The sequence below is a fragment of the Andrographis paniculata genome, unplaced genomic scaffold, assembly GCF_009805555.1.
Source record: "Andrographis paniculata isolate CXL003 unplaced genomic scaffold, ASM980555v1 Contig36END, whole genome shotgun sequence".
In the NCBI taxonomy this organism is placed as follows: Eukaryota; Viridiplantae; Streptophyta; class Magnoliopsida; order Lamiales; family Acanthaceae; genus Andrographis; species Andrographis paniculata.
This window is the reverse complement of record NW_026137569.1, coordinates 2,103,075-2,123,304: the sequence shown is the minus strand read 5'-3', so window position 1 is coordinate 2,123,304 and position 20,230 is coordinate 2,103,075. Positions and strand designations below refer to the sequence as shown.

Genomic DNA, 20,230 nt, shown 5'->3' with positions numbered 1-20,230 from the left:
TTGCATTTTTATTTTTATTTTATTTTTATCTTTATTTATTACAAAGTACATACATATATTTCTAAATCTTAATTGATTTATAAATAATGTAATAATAATTTGTCAACATATGTCTAAAGTATAATTCCCGTTGTGATTTTAAGTTAGAGGGAGTTTGTTAAAACACGAAAACAACATGATTAAACTACCACCTCTACCAACAAATTAAATATCCTAAAATTCTTTGTGAGAATGGCTAATTTAATTTCCTAAAAAATCAATGCCCTAATTATCATATTATTATATATAAAATGCGAGCTGGAAAATCGATTTCCGGTAAGATTATTTCGGCGCTGTGCATCGCGAGCTTCCTCGCCGGATCGCTTTTCAGCCGGCCGCCGCGCCACCGCCCGGCCGATGAATTCGACGACGATCACAAGCGGAAACTGGTGGAGCAGCACAACCGTGGAGATGAGATTATGGCAAAAGTCATCAGGACACATGAAGCAGTCCAGTAAGTTTTAAATTAACCCCTTAATTAATTTTTTTTTTTTAGAATAAATTGGATAATACCATATTGTGTTTTATTATAAATATTGTACCCAAAAAAAAAAAGGGTGAAATTTTGATGGCCTTGTGGTCCGAGGAATGTTCAAACCCCGACGTCTTCAGGTCCAAATAATTAACACATAATTTTAAGTGTATATATATATTGTAAAAAAATAGTTACAAACTTGTTTATGAATGAAAGAAAATGTTGAATTTTTATTTGGGGGATTTTGGATGATTTTTACTATTTTTTTTAAAAAAATATTTATGAAAATATCAAATCAAATATATAATTTTTATTTTTTTAAAATTATATTAAATATTAATTATATATTCAAAACATTACATCAATATTTATTTTTTTCTCGTTAAATAACTATTTGAATTTGAAATTAAAATTCAAACCCAAACGTCCAAATAAACATTCATGCTGCTATTTAAGAAACTGTATTCATTTTATTTGTATCATACTTATTAATTTACGTATATATTTTAATTTAATACGAAGAAATTTTACATGACAAGAGGATACGATGCAATTTACCCCAACTCTTAAACCAACTAATCAAGAGCCAAATTTACCAAATTACCCTTTTAACCATAACAGATCACTAGACAAGAGTATATCAAGCCTGGAAATGGAACTGGCAGTCGCCAGAACGAAGAAGAAGAAGAAACTCACACGAGAAAGATCATCCAATCACACAAGTCTCGATAAAAAATCAATTTTCGTAGTCATCGGAATCAACACCGGATTCAGCAGCAGGAGGCGGCGGGACGCCGTTCGAGAAACATGGATGCTCAAAGGAGACCACCTCAAGAGGCTGGAGAAGGAGAAAGGAGTCGTCATCCGCTTCGTCATCGGCCGCAGCGCCACCGCCGGAAGCTCCGGCCCCGGCGCCGGCGGAGTTCTCGACAGAGCAATTGACGCAGAAGACGCAGAGCACAAGGACTTCCTCCGGCTGAGCCACGTGGAAGGCTACCACGAGCTCTCCACAAAAACTCGGCTCTTCTTCTCGACGGCGGTGGACATTTGGGATGCGGAATTTTACGTGAAGGTCGACGACGACGTTCATGTCAATTTGGGGATGCTGGTGAGCACTCTGGCGAAGCATAGATCGAAGGCTAGGGTTTATGTTGGGTGCATGAAGTCCGGGCCAGTTCTATCTCAGAAGTGAGTAATTGATTAGTGTTGTATACAGATGATGCATTTTATTATTATTATTATTTTAATTTGAAATTTTAGGTGAGATGATTATTTAATATGAAGAGTATTTGAATTGACAGAGGCGTGAAGTATCATGAGCCGGAGTATTGGAAATTTGGAGAAGAAGGTAACAAGTATTTCAGGCATGCAACGGGGCAGATCTATGCGATTTCTAAGGACCTCGCGACTTACATCTCCATCAATTCGTAAGTGTCGATGCTAAATAATTAATACACATCTCCACAATTTCTTTTTTTCTAAAAAAATATTAGTGAATAGTGGCAAAAAGCTTCAAAAATATTTATAAAAATAGAACTAATATTTAATATGATATTTTATAAGAAAAAAATACATCTGACATGGTATTTAGAGAAATAAATAAATTATTGCAAATAATTAGTATCAAGATTTTTTAAAAAATATGTACACAGAATCATTATATTTAATATGATATTTTACGAGTACTGCAAATAAATAGTATAAAAATATTTTAAAAATATACATGTAAGTAGAGCTTTGATCTAAGCAGAGGCATCTTGCACCGATATGCAAACGAGGATGTGTCGTTGGGGTCATGGCTCATAGGACTAGAAGTTCAACACGTCGATGATCACTCAATGTGCTGCGGAACTCCGCCGGGTATTTTATACTATCGCTCTGTTATTCAATTCTATTGTCGTTTCATATATATATATATATATATTTATTTATTTATTTATCATTATTATTATTAGATTGCGAGTTGAAGTCGCAAGGGGGGAAGGTGTGCGTGGCGTCATTCGATTGGCAGTGCAGCGGCATATGCAAATCAGTTAAGCGGATGAGCAAAGTGCACACTGCTTGCGGAGAAGCTGATGGAGCCATCTGGAACATCCATCTCTAATATCATTTGACTCATTAATAATAACATCATACATTGCATCTCAGGGGAAATGAAATTCAAATTCAAATTCAAATTCAAATAAAATTGAAATTGAGATTGAGATTGAGATTGAGATTGAGCCTTCAACATGTACACATTATTATTATTATTATTATTATTATTATTATTATTATTATTATTATTATTATTACTATTGTAATTTACATACTATAATGAAAAAAAATGTTATGCAGTAAATTGAATTTAAAAAAAAAATGAAATAAAATAATGGGAAGTTTATTTCAATCTATGTAACTTGATCTAAATTCATTTGATTGAACTTTAGGTTTATAAATAGAGCTATAAATTATTTTTAGAACATAAATAATCAGAAAATAACATAACACTACTGTGTAGGGGTCCATGGTCCTCTCCTCCCAAGAATCACTCCATATTCCTTTTAAGATTTGAATTGAAGTTTTCCGTTTTTAAATAATGAATAAATAAATAAAATTAATATTTGTTGAAATGTAAATTTATATTTATTAGATATTTCGAATACAAAAATAATATTCTAATAGTACATCAAACAAAAAATATATTTATTTATTTATTAAAAAAAGAGCCTTTGATGCTGCAAGAATTCTACAAGAAGTAAGAATATTTTTCCCCCTACATACTTCTCTCTCTCTCTCTCTCTCTCTCTACAAATATAGACAAAGGAAAAGTCGATGATGATGAAATTACAAATCAATTTTCAGTGGTTCGATGTTATAAATAAAAATATAAATATAAAATATAAAAATGTGTATAATGCATTGTGGGTTCCTCCAATGAGATTTCATTTATCACCTCCAAAACTTTTTGTAATTTTACCATATCCATTATATGTAAAAAAAACTATATATTACTACTTTTATCAACCGAACCACTACAACACACACTTTTCTATTACTTCCACCATTTTTTTTAAAAAAAAAAATAAATTTGAAAAAATAAAAAGAATGAAATAAAAAGGTGGGTGGTGGGTCATACATTATATTTACGTAGCATTGGATTATTACCACAAATAAAATGTTGCAAGATTTGTCATGTGTCATCATCAATAATGAGAAAAAAATTGACATCCCACACACACACACACACACATATATATATATTATTTTCTTTTATTATATATATATATATATATATACATGCATACATTGCATTCAACTTAAGAAGTTGAATTAAAACATGTGGGATATGATTATCTACACGTGAATTTCAAACAAATTTTTTTTACCATTTTAAAAAGGGCCCTGCGTGACAGATTCAAACCTACTTTTGTTGTTTTTGGTCTTAATAGTAATTGATAGTATTACTTATAAAGACTAATCAATGTAAATGAATTGATGATGAATCAAGACCAACTTGCCTCTGCCAAATCATTGCTGTATTTTGCATTTTAATATATATATATATATATATATTAGTTATTTTTAGATATAAATTTTATTTTTATTTAAAAGTAGTAGTAATATATATCTAACATTTATCCATGGGGAAAAATTGTTTTGATTAGTCTGTACAAAAAAAGGAATAAATATATTTATGTAATTATGAAGTATATAATAAAAATAAAATATTTGATAAGAACTATTGGCATATATATATATTGTAAGTTCATACGTTGTATTAGTATTATATTAATATATATACCTCATACTACCTACTCATACTTCGACTTTATTTAGACATATTTTTTAAGACTTTTGAAATTTTAAAAATTTAAAAATAACAAAAAAATAACATATATCTATATTTTCTCTATTTTGAAATTTTAACCTCATTCTTTTGTATAAATAAATTAACATATATAATAATAAAAATAGACATCATATACTTCTTTTCTACAGTACAACATATATTATATATTATGTTATAACATTATATATATATAATATATATTATCTATTTTTATTATATATATTGAGTGAGCCAATCAACAAGTGATCCGCGTTCGTAAACAAGAGGCTATACTTGCAGCTTTGAAGGGACAGTTTTTCCTCTTCCATACTTTAGACTTGAGCAAGCCACAAAAGGGAATTATGATTATGGTATGACACAACCCATCATCTTTTTTTATTTTTATTTTTTAATATAAAAATAATAATAACAATAAGCAACAAAAAATAATTAATTAATTAATTAATTGGTGGTGAAAGTTGTTGCCCAACTCAATGCATGTGTGATGCAAAATTATTTGGAGTGATCATATCATACTTGCGTTGGAAACATACCTTACTTTTATGGCCAGCAATGACTTCAATTAAATTCAACCTTTATTTACTTTTTATTTTAAAATAAAATAGAACAATTATTTAATATTATCTTTAAATAATAAAAGAAAATTTATAATACGTATAGGTCAAAGTTGTTTGCTTAATTAATTTTGGTATTGTTTGACTCGATAAAAATTGAAAAATAAAAAACCTCGACTAGCGGAAAGATAGGGATGCAGTGCACATGACAGTAGTAATGTTGTTGTCCGGGGCTAAATTTACGGATAAGGTTAAGGATATGTAGTGGGCCATTGGGCTGCCACGTGGCCCAATCTGGCGACCCATGGGCCTCTAAAGCTAGTAGGAAGTCCATTTTTTTATGGGTCACACTTCTCTATTTATTTTGCATAGCAATGGAAGACATTGTAATGATATAATTTCAACTATCCATCTCTCGAAAAATATATAAACCTACATATTTCTTTTCTTACATATCCTTACATAATACATCCCTTATCTAAAAAAAGATAAAAAAATAAACTATATAGTATTTTTTTCTTAACTATGACACTTTTGTGTAAGTTGCGTAACTAACACAATTACAAGAATTAGGTTTTGTTTATATTCCCATTTTAAGAAGTTTTAACCCTATACTCACAAGTAACTTTTTTATGAAAGAAATATAACGTCAAATACATATTTTCTCACAAAATGTTGCACCAAATGCTCAAATTTGACTGCTATTCACACAATTATTCGAATTTCCAAACCCTAAAAAAATAAAAATAAATAAATAAAGAAAAAAAGAAAGAAAGAAAAAGAGCATAGCCTTAATATCATCGAAATGAAAAGCCAAAATTCAGAATGAAGTATACCAACAAACATGAAAATTTGCAGCTTGAGTCATTCAACCAACATAACATAAAATAACAGAACAGAACAGCCATTATTTACAGAATGGTATGTCCAAAATCAGACAAAGACAAAGGCTGTCTACAGCTTCAGCAAAAGCATCTTCACAAATTCCATCTAACATTGAGTAAGCAACAAAGCAGGAATTTAACTGACCTGGTAAGATAATACCACCGACAGCCTGCTTTGTCGGGAGCTACAACGATGTCCCAAACCCGAACAAGAAATTGAACTGCAAAACCTTGCTCGTAGTAAATCTATTTAGTGCACATTGCGATTGAGCAGCCCTTGAAATGATATGTATAGATCTTTATTCTCTATTCCAAATATATCTTCAGCTTTTCTCAGCGTCTCCTGAAAGAGTGAAACCCCAAATAAACAACACTCGAAAATTTTACAGCAAAGGGCCAACTTGTTAAGTAAATTACCTCGCGCGATTGCCTTTGCGCATTTAATTCCTTTATATTTGCCAGAAACGCGCTGAATTGCTCGAGTGACAATCGACTCCTGGACAGAAAAAAAGCACGGAATAAAGACACTAATTGTTGATCGTCAGTTAATGACAGCACAAGAAGACATTATCATACTCACCTCGCCTGACGGAAGAACTCCTTCCCATCAATTCGGGGAGCACGAGCTACCAGAAATTTTTTTTAAAAAAAATGTATCGGTTAGGCTTAACTTCAAATATACATTACCAAGATAGGATTTTTTTTAATCGAACAAGTACAAACCTGGTAGTGGGCGGCCTTTAGGAGGAGAGTTAGCGGCAGACGACTGCTGGCTGGACGAGTACCACGAAGAAAGAGATCCGCGGCCATCATTACGAGTCGGAGAAGTGGCGCCGGAGGTCAATTTAGGAGAGGTAGCAACTGAATACCTCCGGGGAGAGACACTAGCCGAAGTAATTTTCGGTGTTCCGGTGGGAGTGAGGCGGGGCGTTATGTACGGCGTGATTGAAAATTTATGTGCACCTTGCTTAGAGACTTGCCAAGAAACAAAATCGTAATATTAGCTCACACAGTAAAAACTCAGAACTGCATATACAAACGCAAAATTTCAAATACCATCATCGATTAAGCTTGCACCTTCAGTAGATCCCCCGTAAGAATGATTTTTGGGATAGCCATTCAACTCGTCTGAAGTAGAAAATTGTAAAAATCAGATCAAAGCAGGAAATTGGGTATAAGAGACCGCCAATGTTTCATGAACAACATAAGTCGGTAAAAGTACCATTTGCAGAATACATCTTTGGCACCGTCTGATCGTAAGTACCGATGTCTACAGTTTCTGTTGGCTGTTGTGATAACCCAAAAATAATTGAATAAATAAAAATTAGTCATTTGATTGATATCCTCTAGTAATTTACAAAGACAAAGAATTCAACAGAGAGCCGAGCTAGAATGTTAGCTATGGCAATCATACCTGTGAATTTTCATCATTCAGCGATTGCATCAATTGCCTCTTAAATGCCTCCAGCTGTCAAGAAGAAGAAATTATATCTCAATCGAATGTGAAACAATAATTCATTCAATTTATCTAATCAACAAAGACAACAAACTGAAGAGCAATGCAAGCTATTCTAGGAATGAAGGAGACAAGATTTACAGAATGTTACTTTGCAGGAATGAAGACACTTGGATATACGATATAAAAAAAAAAACATAAAAACAAAATTTTCACACATAATTCCCATTCCCATTCCAAATACTAATCCTATGTTTCTTTTGAGAATTTTCAGTGGAAAAGGTGGAAATTAAAAACTGAAACTTTGTTTCAAAACCTTTAAATAAAAAGCATCAAAATCATTAAGAACAGTTAGTTTTAAACTATACTTCACAGATTACAGAAACAAAATAGACTCGAAAATTATTAAGGATGGTATACTGCTTAAATTTTTTGCTTTTGCTTAGAGAGAAATGATAATAGCTTTCCACAGGTGAATTTTCCTCTACCTTCGTTCTCTGTTTCCTCAAAAATTTACAAATTCCTCACACAGACATAAAGATTATCTACAGGAAAATTAGGGCATCAATCACAACCTCCGATGATTGTTACTGCATAATCTTATTCTATGGAAGAACTGAAATTGTTAGGGATGAACTCAGGAATTGACAGTAGAAAATTGAACGAATAATGGGCAAATAAATGCATTAGGTCATCTTCCTCATTAGAACATCTGAAACTAATTTCCCTTTATCCCATTCTATTCGAAATGCTACTTCGGGAAAAGCAGACGGAAATACCTTTGCCAAATCGCGATTGAGTTTGTTTGCAGTCAAAGCCAAGGAATCCCTCTCCTTCACCAGCTTCATCTGCAAACCAAATTCCCCCAAAAACCAACCATTCACATTCAACAACCAAATTTACTAACAATAAAGACAAAATTGCCATTAAAATTCCAAAATTACATTATCTTCGCGGAGGATTTTCAACCGCAGCTCAGCATCTTGATAAGCCCCATCGAGCTGTGAAACCCTATCCTCGAGCTCCTGGATAATCCGGTCCTTCTCGTGAAGCTTCTGACGGAGACTCCCCGCCTCCGTCTCCAGCTTCGTGACGCGCGACGCGATTGCCATGGAAGTAATCTTCCGCGCCAGATCCAGCTGGTCGTAGGGGTCCGTAGGTATTACCGCCAATATCTCGTCCGGCAGATTGAAGTCCGGACCTGCTCCGCCGCCGTGCGCCATCTACCTCCGCCGGGTCGGAGCGTTGATCTCGTGAAGAGTAGGTGAGGAGAAAGCCTGGCCGCTGGCTGGAGGAGTCCAACTGCTTTGAGTTTGACGACGTCGACCTCTGCGCTGTCGGAGGGTTCGTTCTATGTTAAAATAGTCACAGGAGAAAACGTGCTTTTAAAAATAGCGCTTTTTGTTTTATATGCGAGGAAGGAATTTAAGCACGACGTAAAAGCGTGTTAGGTTTAGTAACACACGATTTTGCGGTGCTTTTGTCTGGTTGGTTCAAATTTTGGGTTTTCCCTCCTTTTATTTATTTATTTTTTTGAAATATTGTGGAAAAGGGCTGCTTTCTTATTTGACTTGCTTTTGAGTCTCCTGTTTTGACACTTCAATAAATTAAAGCCCATTTACTTTATTGTAATAATGATCCAATATATTTGAACTTATTGAAAATTAAGGATATGTTTGTTTGGGATTGGATTTTAAATTTATTATTCGTTTTATTTTTTTTTAAAAAAATATCAAATCAAATTTTTATTTTTATTTTTTATATTATACTAAAAATTAATTTTACATTAAAAAACATCACATCAACACCTATTTATATCAAATTATACAATTATTCAAATTCAAATTTTTTACTATTTAAATCTCAATTTAAAATCCAAACCCTCAAACATGGACACCCTAAACAAATGAGTTAATCCATATAAAACACTTTGAGGTTTTTTTCTTTAAAAATAAAATAAATTAATTTGCTATATTTGAAATCCGTGTGAGAATTAGTAACTTTGAGATATTGTATTGCTTTTAATTTTTTAACTAAATAATTATCTGATTTGACATTTTGTATTAAAATATAATTTTATAAAAAATTGTTAGTTTCATAACTTTTAAAAAATATTAGTATTTTAGTTGTGTGCTTAGTATGTAGTACTTTCATTTTTCAGATGATTTGCGTTTTTATTTTTTATTTTTAATAAAATAATTATTGAACATTGAAGAGAAATAAAGTAATTGAAACAACATCAAGTAAAAATTATATATTATATTAAAATTGACTATTACACATAACATAATTTAAATACAATTAAGTCTAACAAATTTATAACAAACTCTTTTTTTAAAAAAAATGATAATAGCAATGGTCACAAATATACAAGTTTGGTTGGGTTGGATTTTAGATGGCTTTATTGATTAACTTAAATTAGTCCATTTTGAAAGAGTTCAATCAGCATAGATCAAACGGCTTCTTCATTACCTCTCCTTCATTAACAATGATTTTTTAGATTTTGTTTCCTTTACGAATTTTTATTTATTTTACATTATTTATTTTTAAAAAATATCACATCAAATACTATTTTTTTTTTTTTTAATTTCAAAATTTTCCAAAAATCCTAAACCCTAAACCCCAAACAAACTTTCAAACAAACACAGCCATAATGTGTATAGCTTTAATTTAAATATTTAGATAAGACGGTCATTTAGATAGGACAAAAACACTAACATATGAATTTGTCGGATGTGTATGTGGCCTGTGAGAATTAGAGAGAATGTCATGTGCGCATAGAAAAGCCTAACATATTAAAATTGGTGTTGTCACCATCTCATTCATTGTACAACTTTTGGCTACGTTACAAGTCATTTAATAGGACTATTACAAGTTTTTTTTTTTTTTTTTTTCAAAAAAAATGTTAAATAAATAAATAGTATTTATTTCAATAAGTAATATTATTTTATTAATTAGTAAAAATTTGTAAGATATTTTAATATTTTTATCATTTAATTTTACATATATTTTAAAATAAAAATAAATCATTTGAAATGAGATATACAAAAATAGTAAAAATATATTTTAAATTGGGACGAATAAAGTATATATTTATGGATTTAAAAAATGTTAAATAAATAAATAGTACTCATTTCCAATAAATGCATTCATATATTCGATTTTAATATAATGCATTTTTTTATTGTTATTTTTTGTTTTTATAATAATATTTATAAGAGGTTTTGATATTTTTATTCTTTAATTCAATGTAAAAAATAATTATATTTACAATAATATATTTTTAATTTAAATAAAAATTAAAAGATATTTTGATATTAATAAATTATTATTTTTATTAAAATATTAAAAAGATAGTTTAAAATGAAATGAGTAAAATTGGTAAAAAAAATACTTGTTGGAGGAGGGAGTATCTGCCGTCAAATATAATAACAAGCAAATAAATTAGTAGACACGAAATAGAACTTGTATTATATTGAAATAATTATTAGATACTCCTTCCGTCTCATATCTATATATCATTTTACTTTTTGTACAGAGTTTTAGAAATATTAGTATTATATCGTGATAATGTAGAAATAAAGATAAAAAAATTAAATTAACCGCATTAGTATTATATGGTTTAAAGGTAATGACATTTGTGTAATATAATGTAAATTGGAAGAGTATTTGTAATGTTAGGTAGATAATACAATTACTAAAAAATAAAATAAATACTTTATTATGGGACGGACCAAAATGAAAAAATAAATAGATTGTTTATAGATGAAATAGAGTATTATATGGTTTATTTGATTTTAGTTTCATATTAAGACTTTGTTCTTTCAATATTTTTTTCAACACGATTTTTAATACTTTGTCCGTCCACTTACAATGTTTATATTTACTTTTGGCGCGGTGTTTAAAAAATAATAGTATTTTAATTATATTGAGTAGTTAAAAGTAGTGTAATGGCATTTTGGCCCTTACTTTTTTGTATAAAAGTAATGATGTGATGTAAAGTAATGTTAATTTTATAATTAGACGTCCCAAAATAAAAATATGTAAACATTGTAAGTGAACAGAGAATATTATATTATTTTCTCACAAAAAATCAACATTTAATATAAAATATTAATTTTGATATTACCACAACATCTACGTTTCCCTATATCTCACATAAAAAAAATAATTTCAAAACAAAATACTAAACAAACAAACCCTATATGATATAATTATTAATATATATGTTTAATCTGTTTCTACCTTTTTTTATTCGTTCCATAAAAAATTATATATTTTTTTAACAAATTTATCCATTTTAAATATATTTAACAAATATAAATTAATTTAATAAATTTATTTCTTCTTACAATCTAGAGTCCTACTTAAAATTCATTTATTTTTATTATTTTTTTAATAAACAAATATTTTTATCTATATTTATAGTTTCACATTTTTTATAAAATTAATTTTAAATTAATAATAAATAAAAAAATTATTTATTTATTTATATTATTTATAAAATAATATATAATATATATTTTATAGAAATATAATATAAAAATATTTAAGATATCAATATCAAAACTCATGTGTGAAAAATAATAAAATAATAAAATAATTATTTATTATTAATAATTTATTAATATATTGTACCTATATATGTAGGTAATAAAAGGATCATCTTTATTCGAAACATATGGAGTATATTTTAATATTGGCTTAACCTTTTCAAGTTTCCACTTTCCAGTGGATGAAAATGAATTAATTAATCGTCCGTAAGGATGGTACGAAGGTTTAGGGGATGAACTTGTGATTACAAGGTTATAAGTTCAAATTTTTTGTAACATATGGTTCGTTTAACATGATTTTTTAATCAGATATAATTTGTAGAGTATTAAATTTGATTGGGGTTTATCCAGTTCATACTTTTGGATAGCTACCGCTGATTCCTAGGTAGTACAGAATAAAGAGTAATAAAAAATGATAAATTAATCGCCAATATTTATCTAGACAAAATAATTCAAGCAATATCTTTGCAAGCCATAAATTTTACTAGAACTTTGAAAACGATGGATGAGATAGAGATAGACACTGATCGATCGATGGCGTGACAACACTCTTAACTATCCGTACATACAGACAAGATCTATATAAATATCCGGTCCAAAAAAAAAAAAAAAAAAATCAATATTTCAAATTAAAAAAAATCAACACAAACCCTAAAATCTTAAATCCCCAAATTAAACACCTCTCGACCTCAACCTGCTCCAATGGCGATCGTTGAATTTCCCACGCTCATCTTCCTTTCCCTCATAACAATCTTCATTCTCATTCTTACAAGCACGAGAACCACAAAGACAACCTCCGCGCCGACCAACTGGCCTATCCTCGGAATGCTGCCGGGGCTTCTCCGGAACCGCCACCGGATCCATTCCTACGCCGCCGAAATCCTCGCCGAGAGCGGCGGCACGTTCGAGCTCATTGGCCCCTGGTTCTGCAATATGGACATGCTGATAACCTCCGACCCCGCTAATATCCATTACATCTTCAGCCGGAATTTCGCCAATTATCCGAAAGGTCCTGAGTTCAGGAAAATTTTCGAAATTCTCGGCGACGGGATTTTCAACGCTGATTTTGAGCTATGGGAGCTTCACAGGAAGACGACGCTGTCGTATTTCAGCAACGAGAAGTTCTACACGTTGCTCGAAAAGGCTGTGTCGGGGAAGATCCAGACAGGATTGATGCCGGTTCTGGAGTTCCTGTCCGAGCGCGACAGGGAAATCGATTTGCAGGACGTGTTTCAGAGATTTACTTTCGATAGTATTTGCAAGCTGGTTTTGGATCACGATCCGGAGAGCTTGTCCCCGGAGTTTCCAATCGTGCCTTGCGGCGACGCGCTGAACGACGCTCTCGAGGCCCTGCTCCACCGCCATGTCCTGCCGGAGGTTGTCTGGAAATTTCAGAAATGGCTGCGGATCGGGAAGGAGAAGAAGCTGATTGAAGCGTGGGAATCCATTGACGAATTTGTCTACCGCTGCTTGAGCTCGAAGCAGTCCGAATATTCCGGCGCTGGCGATGGATTCAGTTTGTTGGAATCTTTCAAACAGGCGTACGAGGAAAGCAATGTCCGGTCGCCGCCTTCGGCGACGGCGACGGCGACGAGAGTGTTTTTAAGGGACACTGCTCTGAATCTGATGCTGGCGGGAAGGGACACGACGAGCACGTGCCTCACGTGGCTGTTCTGGCTGCTTTCGGCGCACCCGGCGGCGGCGGAGAGGATCAGGGAGGAGATAAAGGAGGAACTGCAGGTAAAGCAGGGAAGGGGGAACTGGAGAGGACCGAGCGTGGAGGACACGCGCCGGCTAGTTTACCTCCACGGCGCGTTGTGCGAGTCGCTGAGACTGTTCCCTCCGGTGGCGTTGGAACACAAAGCTCCGGTTCGAGCCGACGTGTTGCCGACCGGAAACCGGCTCCGGCCGGAGGCGAGGGTAATATTGTCATTCTACTCGACGGGGAGGATGGAGGAGGTGTGGGGGAAGGACTGCCTGGAGTTCCGGCCGGAGAGGTGGAGGACGGCGAGGGGAGGGGTAATGCACGCGCCGTCGTACAAGTTTCCGGCGTTCAACGCGGGGCCGCGGACGTGCTTGGGGAAGGAGATGGCGTTCGTACAGATGAAGATGGTGGCGGCGGCGGTGGTGTGGCATTACAGGGTGGAAGTGGTGGAGGAGGTGGTGGCGCCTCGGGATTCGATCATACTTCATGCTAAACATGGATTGCGTGTCAGGCTGCTGTCCAGATCCGACAGCAATTGAAGAACAGCATCATCTCTTTCTCGATCGATGTTTCCGTACTCCTCCAATCCATGTCTGAATATTCGCTTTTGTTCTTTAAAGCAAAAAATATTTTGCATCTTCGAAACAAATAATTATTCGACAAACATATGGAGTATATTTTCAAAAAAATATATATCTAATTTCAAATTCAAATTTGGGAAGGATTATAGTGTTAATTTTTTCAAATAGGCACGGTATTGATTTAGTAAAACAACACGAGTAAAATATAAAAATAATATATATATATTACACATAGTATATAGTGTTTGTAATAAAAATATGTGATGGTTGTTCGTAATAACAATAAGTATTATATAAGAGTAAGATAATATCCTAAAATTAATTATTGTATATATTTTTTAAATCTATATAATATGTTAGTTCATTTATTTTATTGTGCTTGTATTATACTTCTTTCGCATCCAAGGGTTATATTTATGTTTTGTGTTATTTTATTTAATATTAAAAATATTACTCTTTCCGTCCAGCTAGAAAGTATACATATTTTTATTTTGGGACGTCCAACTACAAAGTAAACATTTCATTAAATACCTTACTTTTTTTCCACAAATACCCCTAATTTACATCACATCATTACTTTTACACCAAAAAGCAACTTTTAACTGCCCATTATAATTAAAATATTATTATTTCTTAAACACCGCGCTAAAAGTAATTGTATATTTTTTTTGTGGACGGAGGGAGTATTATATTTGTATAATTTTTTTATTTATTTTATTTTTTTATAAATGTGCTTCTATTAATATTTTGGAATTTTTTTCTTAATTTTAACTACGTTTTGATATAATAATTAATATTAAAAAATCAACATGGTAAAAAGTAAATGAGACCAGCGAACGTGAGTAGTATTAATATAATTGATGTGTCGTGAATAATAATATTATGTGTTTTTATAAATTTATTAGGTGTTTTTCAACAAAATTCAACGCTGTATTTGTCGGCCCAAACCAAATAAACCCCATGTTAACTTTCTACATTTTGTCCTATCATTGTCAATGTAATTTATAAAATTGCCAAAAACAAAGGTATAGGAAAAATAGTGATAGAAAACTATAAGATTATACCACCTAAAAGGTTAAAACAACAATTATGAAGTAAATCGAGACAGATATATTGTGTATTTTAAACACACTGATTAAAATAGTACTATTAAATTTACAATAAATATATTGCAAAACAAAAATAGTAGCATTTCAAGTCAATTATTGTATTCAAAATGTTATCAGCTTATTAAATAAGACAATGCGTATATTGATTATGGATAAATCGAATTTTAAAAATAAATTTACATTGGATAAAGTTGTAGTACTATCTTTTATTTTTCTCTAAAAGTACTAACATTCAATTTTTATTTTTTTATAAAATATATATAATCTATTAATTATTTCATCATAAAGAAAATGACCGCACACATAAAGTAAATAAACCTTCGCCGCGTGTTTTTTTACAATAAATATAAATAATATTTTTTAATGTAAAATATAAAAAAGATACAATTAATATAAAAATAATAAATTTGTGTAATATATTAATTTTTTTTAAAAAAAAACACACCCCTCCTTATATTAATTATGTACGGTAAATCTTTATCATCAAAGCAAAAATTGTTCAAAAGAATATACTTCATTAGTTCATTCAAATTTCTTTATTTTTCTATTTTAATTTGTCCATTTTAATCTTCTAATATTTTTTTTAGTAAAAGTTATATTTCAAATAAATATAAAAATATTTTTATTTTTATCATCACATTATTATTTTGATGTAAAAATAAGAGCAAAATTATCTTTACATATATTATCTGTAAAATACTAATATATCTAAATTTACGCGACAAAAATAAAATAAAAAAATTATTAACAAACACAAACAAATATTACATGAATAAATTGTGATAATTTTTACGACAAAATTAATGAATATTGTTCGTAAAAAATATATATATATATTGATTTGAGTTTTTTTTTAAATGATACTTTGATGGATATTTTATATATGAAAACAGAAAAAATTATTAAAAATTAATAAAGTAAAAAAAATTGGTTTGGGTTAATTAATATTATTTTATATAGGGGTGAACATTCGGATTTTCTGTTCGGATTTGGCAAAATCCGAACCGATCCGAAAATTTGAAATTTTTGAAAAAATCAATCCGAATCGAACCGAAATAACTGAAATCCGAAATCCGAGAATCCGTAATCCGAACTAAAAAATTCGAACCAAACCGAAAAATTCTAAATTCTAAATATTATTATTATTATTTTTTTAATTTTTAAATTTCTTTTATATTTTATAATATTAAATATATAATATATAAAAATTAAATATATTAAAATATAATTAATAAATTTGAGTTTTTATATTAAAATATAATATATATTTTTAATAAAATATTAAATATATATAATAAAAAATATATTAAAATATTATATTTCGGATTTCGGATTGATTCGGATTTTAAGTATACCGATCCGATCCGATCCAAAAATCCGAAATTTGTTAAAAATTCAATCTGATACAATCTAAAAATCCGAAAAATCCAAACCAAATTTTAAATTTTACTTTGATTCGAATTTGATTTTGGGATTTCAAATATTTTGCTTTCCCCTTATTTTATATATGAAAACAGAAACACTAAACTTAAGGCTTATCCCATAAAAAGATATATGATCTTATAATAGGATGCTAATGCATTTATCATCAGCCTAAAAAATATTAATATGAAATTGACATATGACAGGCGCATGTGCATTCATTGGCTCAAAATTAATAATCCCACAATTAATAAAAGTAGGTACCAAACCTAAGTTGTTTGAACATAAATATCCAAATTCACTATAGTCACTGCTACATTTTATATTAATATAATATACTTAATCTTTTATTCAAATTTATTATGTTTTTTTTTTACTTTTTATTTATTAAGAAAAAAGTATAAATTTTTATTTTTTTATATATTTTTCTTAAAATTCGTGCATAATCAAATGAGCAAATAATTAAATGAAAGAAAAAGTAAAATATATTGATAAATTTACCATTCATAATATTTATTTTCCCGATACATATTATTTAGATCTCGTCATAAAAATATATTCATACCATTTTTCACCCTATAAATATGAACTAATGTCACATACAGGCACGAATCGTATTATAACTTTTCCCGATATTTAGATGTAGAGAAAAAATTATTTCCAGTCACATATTTATGTTACCATTTAATCAAATTTTCTCATATGTATTTATATATATATATAGCATAATATGCTGATGTGAACGTAATGGAAACTAATGTGACATACTATTTGAAAAATACAATGGGTATATGTATTATCTATAACATGAGTGTGTTGCTTCAAACAAATAAAATATTTATTTAGTTGCACATAAAATATTTATCTTTTTTATTTTGACTTATTTTATATAATTTTTTATTTTTTTAAAATATAATTATATATTTTAATTAAATTTTAAATGTAATAATTTATAATTTTAATTAAATTATTTTTATTATATGGCAAAAGCTATACCGAGAACCGGTTCGCTTAGGAATGTAATAATTATTTTTACTGATATATTTATTAAATATTTATTAATTATAATTTAATTAAATTTTTATATTTACAATAATGCCGAATAATTTAAAAATACAAACATGCATGGTCCAAATGAATCAGCATCGAGAAATTCAATTTGGCTTGGAGAAAGACAGCGTACAATAATGAATGTGGACCTCACTAGATTTTTTCTTTTTTTATTTTTTTTTTATTTAGAGTTTGTTGGTACAGTCTTTTATTTAAATAAATATTTTTATGTTTCATCAAATATAAAAAATAATATTATATTGAATATTGATTTTTATAAAATAATAAAATATATAACGAGAGAATCGTGTAAAAAATAAAATTTATGTAAACAAAGTGTTAATTTATTAAATAATATGAATATTTTTTATTTATATTTTAAAATTACTTTTGACTTGTCTTTTAATATTCTCTTTTCAAGTTTTGTTATTAATTACTAGATATTGTAAAAATATTATAAATAAAATATTTGGTTTTTTTTTTATTTTTAAAATATCGTATAAAAAATTATGTTTGATTTAGATAAGAGAGTTTGAAGTTTTGGAAACAGTGAAAAAATAAATAGTTGATGCATTATTTTGTGGAAAAAAGAAAACAAAGTTCTAATATGATTGATATTTTTTAAAAGAGAATACCACTTGATATATATACATTTTGTTATTTTTTATTATTCAAATATAAATCATTTTTTTAAAGTAAATGTAAGTTATAACTATACATTACAAATACTCTACATTTATAATTATTTATATCAATATTCTTACAATAATTTTACATATCATATAAATAAAATAATCTTTACGCAATAATATTATCACTAACTATCATTAAAATAATTTTCGGCATCATTATGTCTCTACTCTCGACTATGCCTTAACATAAACATAATTCGGTCTATGGGTCAGGCCGGGTTTGATTAGCTTGTAAATTATTGACCTGACAACTTCGATTCCCGGTCCGGGCCAAGGCCCAATATAGTCATAGGCCCGGCCCATAAATAATTTAGTATTTAGGCCCGATAAAAATTGACCCAATTAAACCGACCCTTCCATTATTATTATTATTATTATTATTATTATTATTATTATTATTATTATTATTATTATTATGTTGAGCTCAAAATTGAATTTGTCTTGGCTCATTGGCTAATAAGAATATTGTTTTTTAATTAAGGAACTTTGTTTGAAAATAAAAATTAAAGATTTACTATCATAAAATAAATATAATGACAAATGTAAAAGGAAAAATTTAAGGAATACTAATAAACATTTTCTAAACATAACACATTTAATTTCATGTTGATGTTAATTCATCATACGGATTTTATTTTATTTTATATTTAAAAAAAAAATCAAATTGTATTGGTCAAATTAACCTATACTATTATTTATCTAAGTCAAAACTCTAATAAGTGACATGTTGCCAAAGGGGCAAATTAACTAATTTGGCTCTTGGCTAATTTTTATTTTTATTTTTAATTTTCTAAATGAATGTGTGAATCTTACTCACATTTCCACTTATCAAATGCCTTTTTCTATTCATCCTTTTACACACACACACACACTGGCCCTAATTAAATTAAATCACTAACAGTTGAAAAAAAAATAAAAAATGGATATATCTAACATACATTTTTTATATCTTAAATATTACTCTCAATTAATTTAATTTAAAATTTTATCGTCACTACATGTCCAAATATTTAACCTACATCCAAACACATTTTTCAATGTTTCTATTTTAAGTTTTTATGGTAATATATATATTTTTTCAATCTCATCTAAAAATTGGATATTTGTTTATAATTATTATTTTACTACTTATAGTTTTTTTTAATCTCAAAATTAATATAAAGAGTAGTGGGCAAAATGTGGGGTGTTTGTTTGTTGGGACAAAGATGGGCTGGCAATTTGCACAACTTTATGTGGGCTCCATTTTTGTTTTTCCCTGTTTATTTTAATTAATTAATTAAATTTTCGATGGGTCCCACGATACTGCCGATTGCCACGTCACTCCCACTACGTGTTGGGCTCGCTCTCCAAACTATTAATTTTTCTGAAATTGGTCAATAGTCAATACTGGAAAATTTTAAATTAATTCCCCAAAAAATAAAAAGTAAAAAATATCTACAAATACAATATTGGATGTATATTTTTGGTATTATGTGACGCATTTCATTTCTAAATATACAAAGAAAGTCAGATAAATATTTAATAACAGGCAATAAATAAAAATATAAATAAATAGAAAGAAGTGTAAGTAAAGTAGTTGGTGAGTACGACTCGTACGGCGCATACGGAACTGCTCCATTAGTGCTGGCGGTTATTAAATTTTCTACGTAGCCAACTACCACTGGGCCCCACTTTCCTAACTACTTTTAATAACCCCTGCCCCTTCTTCCCTATCCCTACCTTACCCTAGCCCCACCCCACCCTATTTTTCATTTTCATTATTTTTATAATTGTTTTGAAATTATTTAAAAATTAAAATATATATTCTTTGTGGCTTGAAAGCTTATATTTATTTTTTGTATTATTATAATTAATATTAAAAATATTTTTATATTTGTA

At 29.5% G+C, this 20,230-nt stretch overlaps 3 protein-coding genes across 4 annotated transcripts; 2 read left to right on the top strand and 1 right to left on the bottom strand.

The window, feature by feature from the left end:
• The first annotated feature begins 233 nt into the window (after positions 1-233).
• LOC127249808 (probable beta-1,3-galactosyltransferase 8) lies at positions 234-2,772 on the top strand. The gene is made up of 5 exons (XM_051272814.1): positions 234-493; positions 1,136-1,702; positions 1,816-1,941; positions 2,265-2,374; positions 2,470-2,772. The coding sequence occupies exons 1-5, from the start codon at positions 291-293 to the stop codon at positions 2,616-2,618; spliced, it is 1,155 nt and encodes a 384-aa protein (XP_051128771.1). The 5' UTR covers positions 234-290; the 3' UTR covers positions 2,619-2,772.
• Positions 2,773-5,767: 2,995 nt separating this feature from the next.
• Positions 5,768-8,607, bottom strand: LOC127250020 (uncharacterized protein At4g15545). 2 transcript variants are annotated; one of them, XM_051273164.1, is made up of 9 exons: positions 8,185-8,607; positions 8,020-8,088; positions 7,199-7,252; positions 7,007-7,070; positions 6,841-6,912; positions 6,508-6,759; positions 6,365-6,410; positions 6,202-6,280; positions 5,768-6,127 (listed from the first exon to the last, which is right to left on the bottom strand). In XM_051273164.1, exons 1-9 carry the CDS (start codon positions 8,461-8,463, stop codon positions 6,035-6,037), a joined length of 1,008 nt encoding a protein of 335 aa, XP_051129121.1. In that variant the 5' UTR covers positions 8,464-8,607; the 3' UTR covers positions 5,768-6,034. The 2 variants fall into 2 exon arrangements, with proteins under 2 accessions (XP_051129121.1, XP_051129122.1); XM_051273165.1 differs by having other exon boundaries at positions 6,862-6,912.
• Positions 8,608-12,407: 3,800 nt separating this feature from the next.
• Positions 12,408-14,450, top strand: LOC127249992 (alkane hydroxylase MAH1-like). The gene has a single exon (XM_051273120.1). It carries the CDS (start codon positions 12,496-12,498, stop codon positions 14,035-14,037), a length of 1,542 nt encoding a protein of 513 aa, XP_051129077.1. The 5' UTR covers positions 12,408-12,495; the 3' UTR covers positions 14,038-14,450.
• The last annotated feature ends 5,780 nt before the right edge of the window (positions 14,451-20,230 follow it).

Bases quoted from the DNA above. Each gene is read 5' to 3' on its own strand.
- LOC127249808 (XM_051272814.1), top strand. From the start codon at position 291: ATGCGAGCTGGAAAATCGATTTCCGGTAAGATTATTTCGGCGCTGTGC. The intron at 494-1,135 runs GTAAGTTTTAAA...TAACCATAACAG, and splicing joins AGGACACATGAAGCAGTCCA to ATCACTAGACAAGAGTATAT. The intron at 1,703-1,815 runs GTGAGTAATTGA...TTGAATTGACAG, and splicing joins GGGCCAGTTCTATCTCAGAA to AGGCGTGAAGTATCATGAGC.
- LOC127250020 (XM_051273164.1), bottom strand. From the start codon at position 8,463: ATGGCGCACGGCGGCGGAGCAGGTCCGGACTTCAATCTGCCGGACGAG. The intron at 8,089-8,184 runs GTAATTTTGGAA...TTTGGTTTGCAG, and splicing joins AAATCCTCCGCGAAGATAAT to ATGAAGCTGGTGAAGGAGAG. The intron at 6,760-6,840 runs GTATTTGAAATT...TTTCTTGGCAAG, and splicing joins TGCAAGCTTAATCGATGATG to TCTCTAAGCAAGGTGCACAT.
- LOC127249992 (XM_051273120.1), top strand. From the start codon at position 12,496: ATGGCGATCGTTGAATTTCCCACGCTCATCTTCCTTTCCCTCATAACA.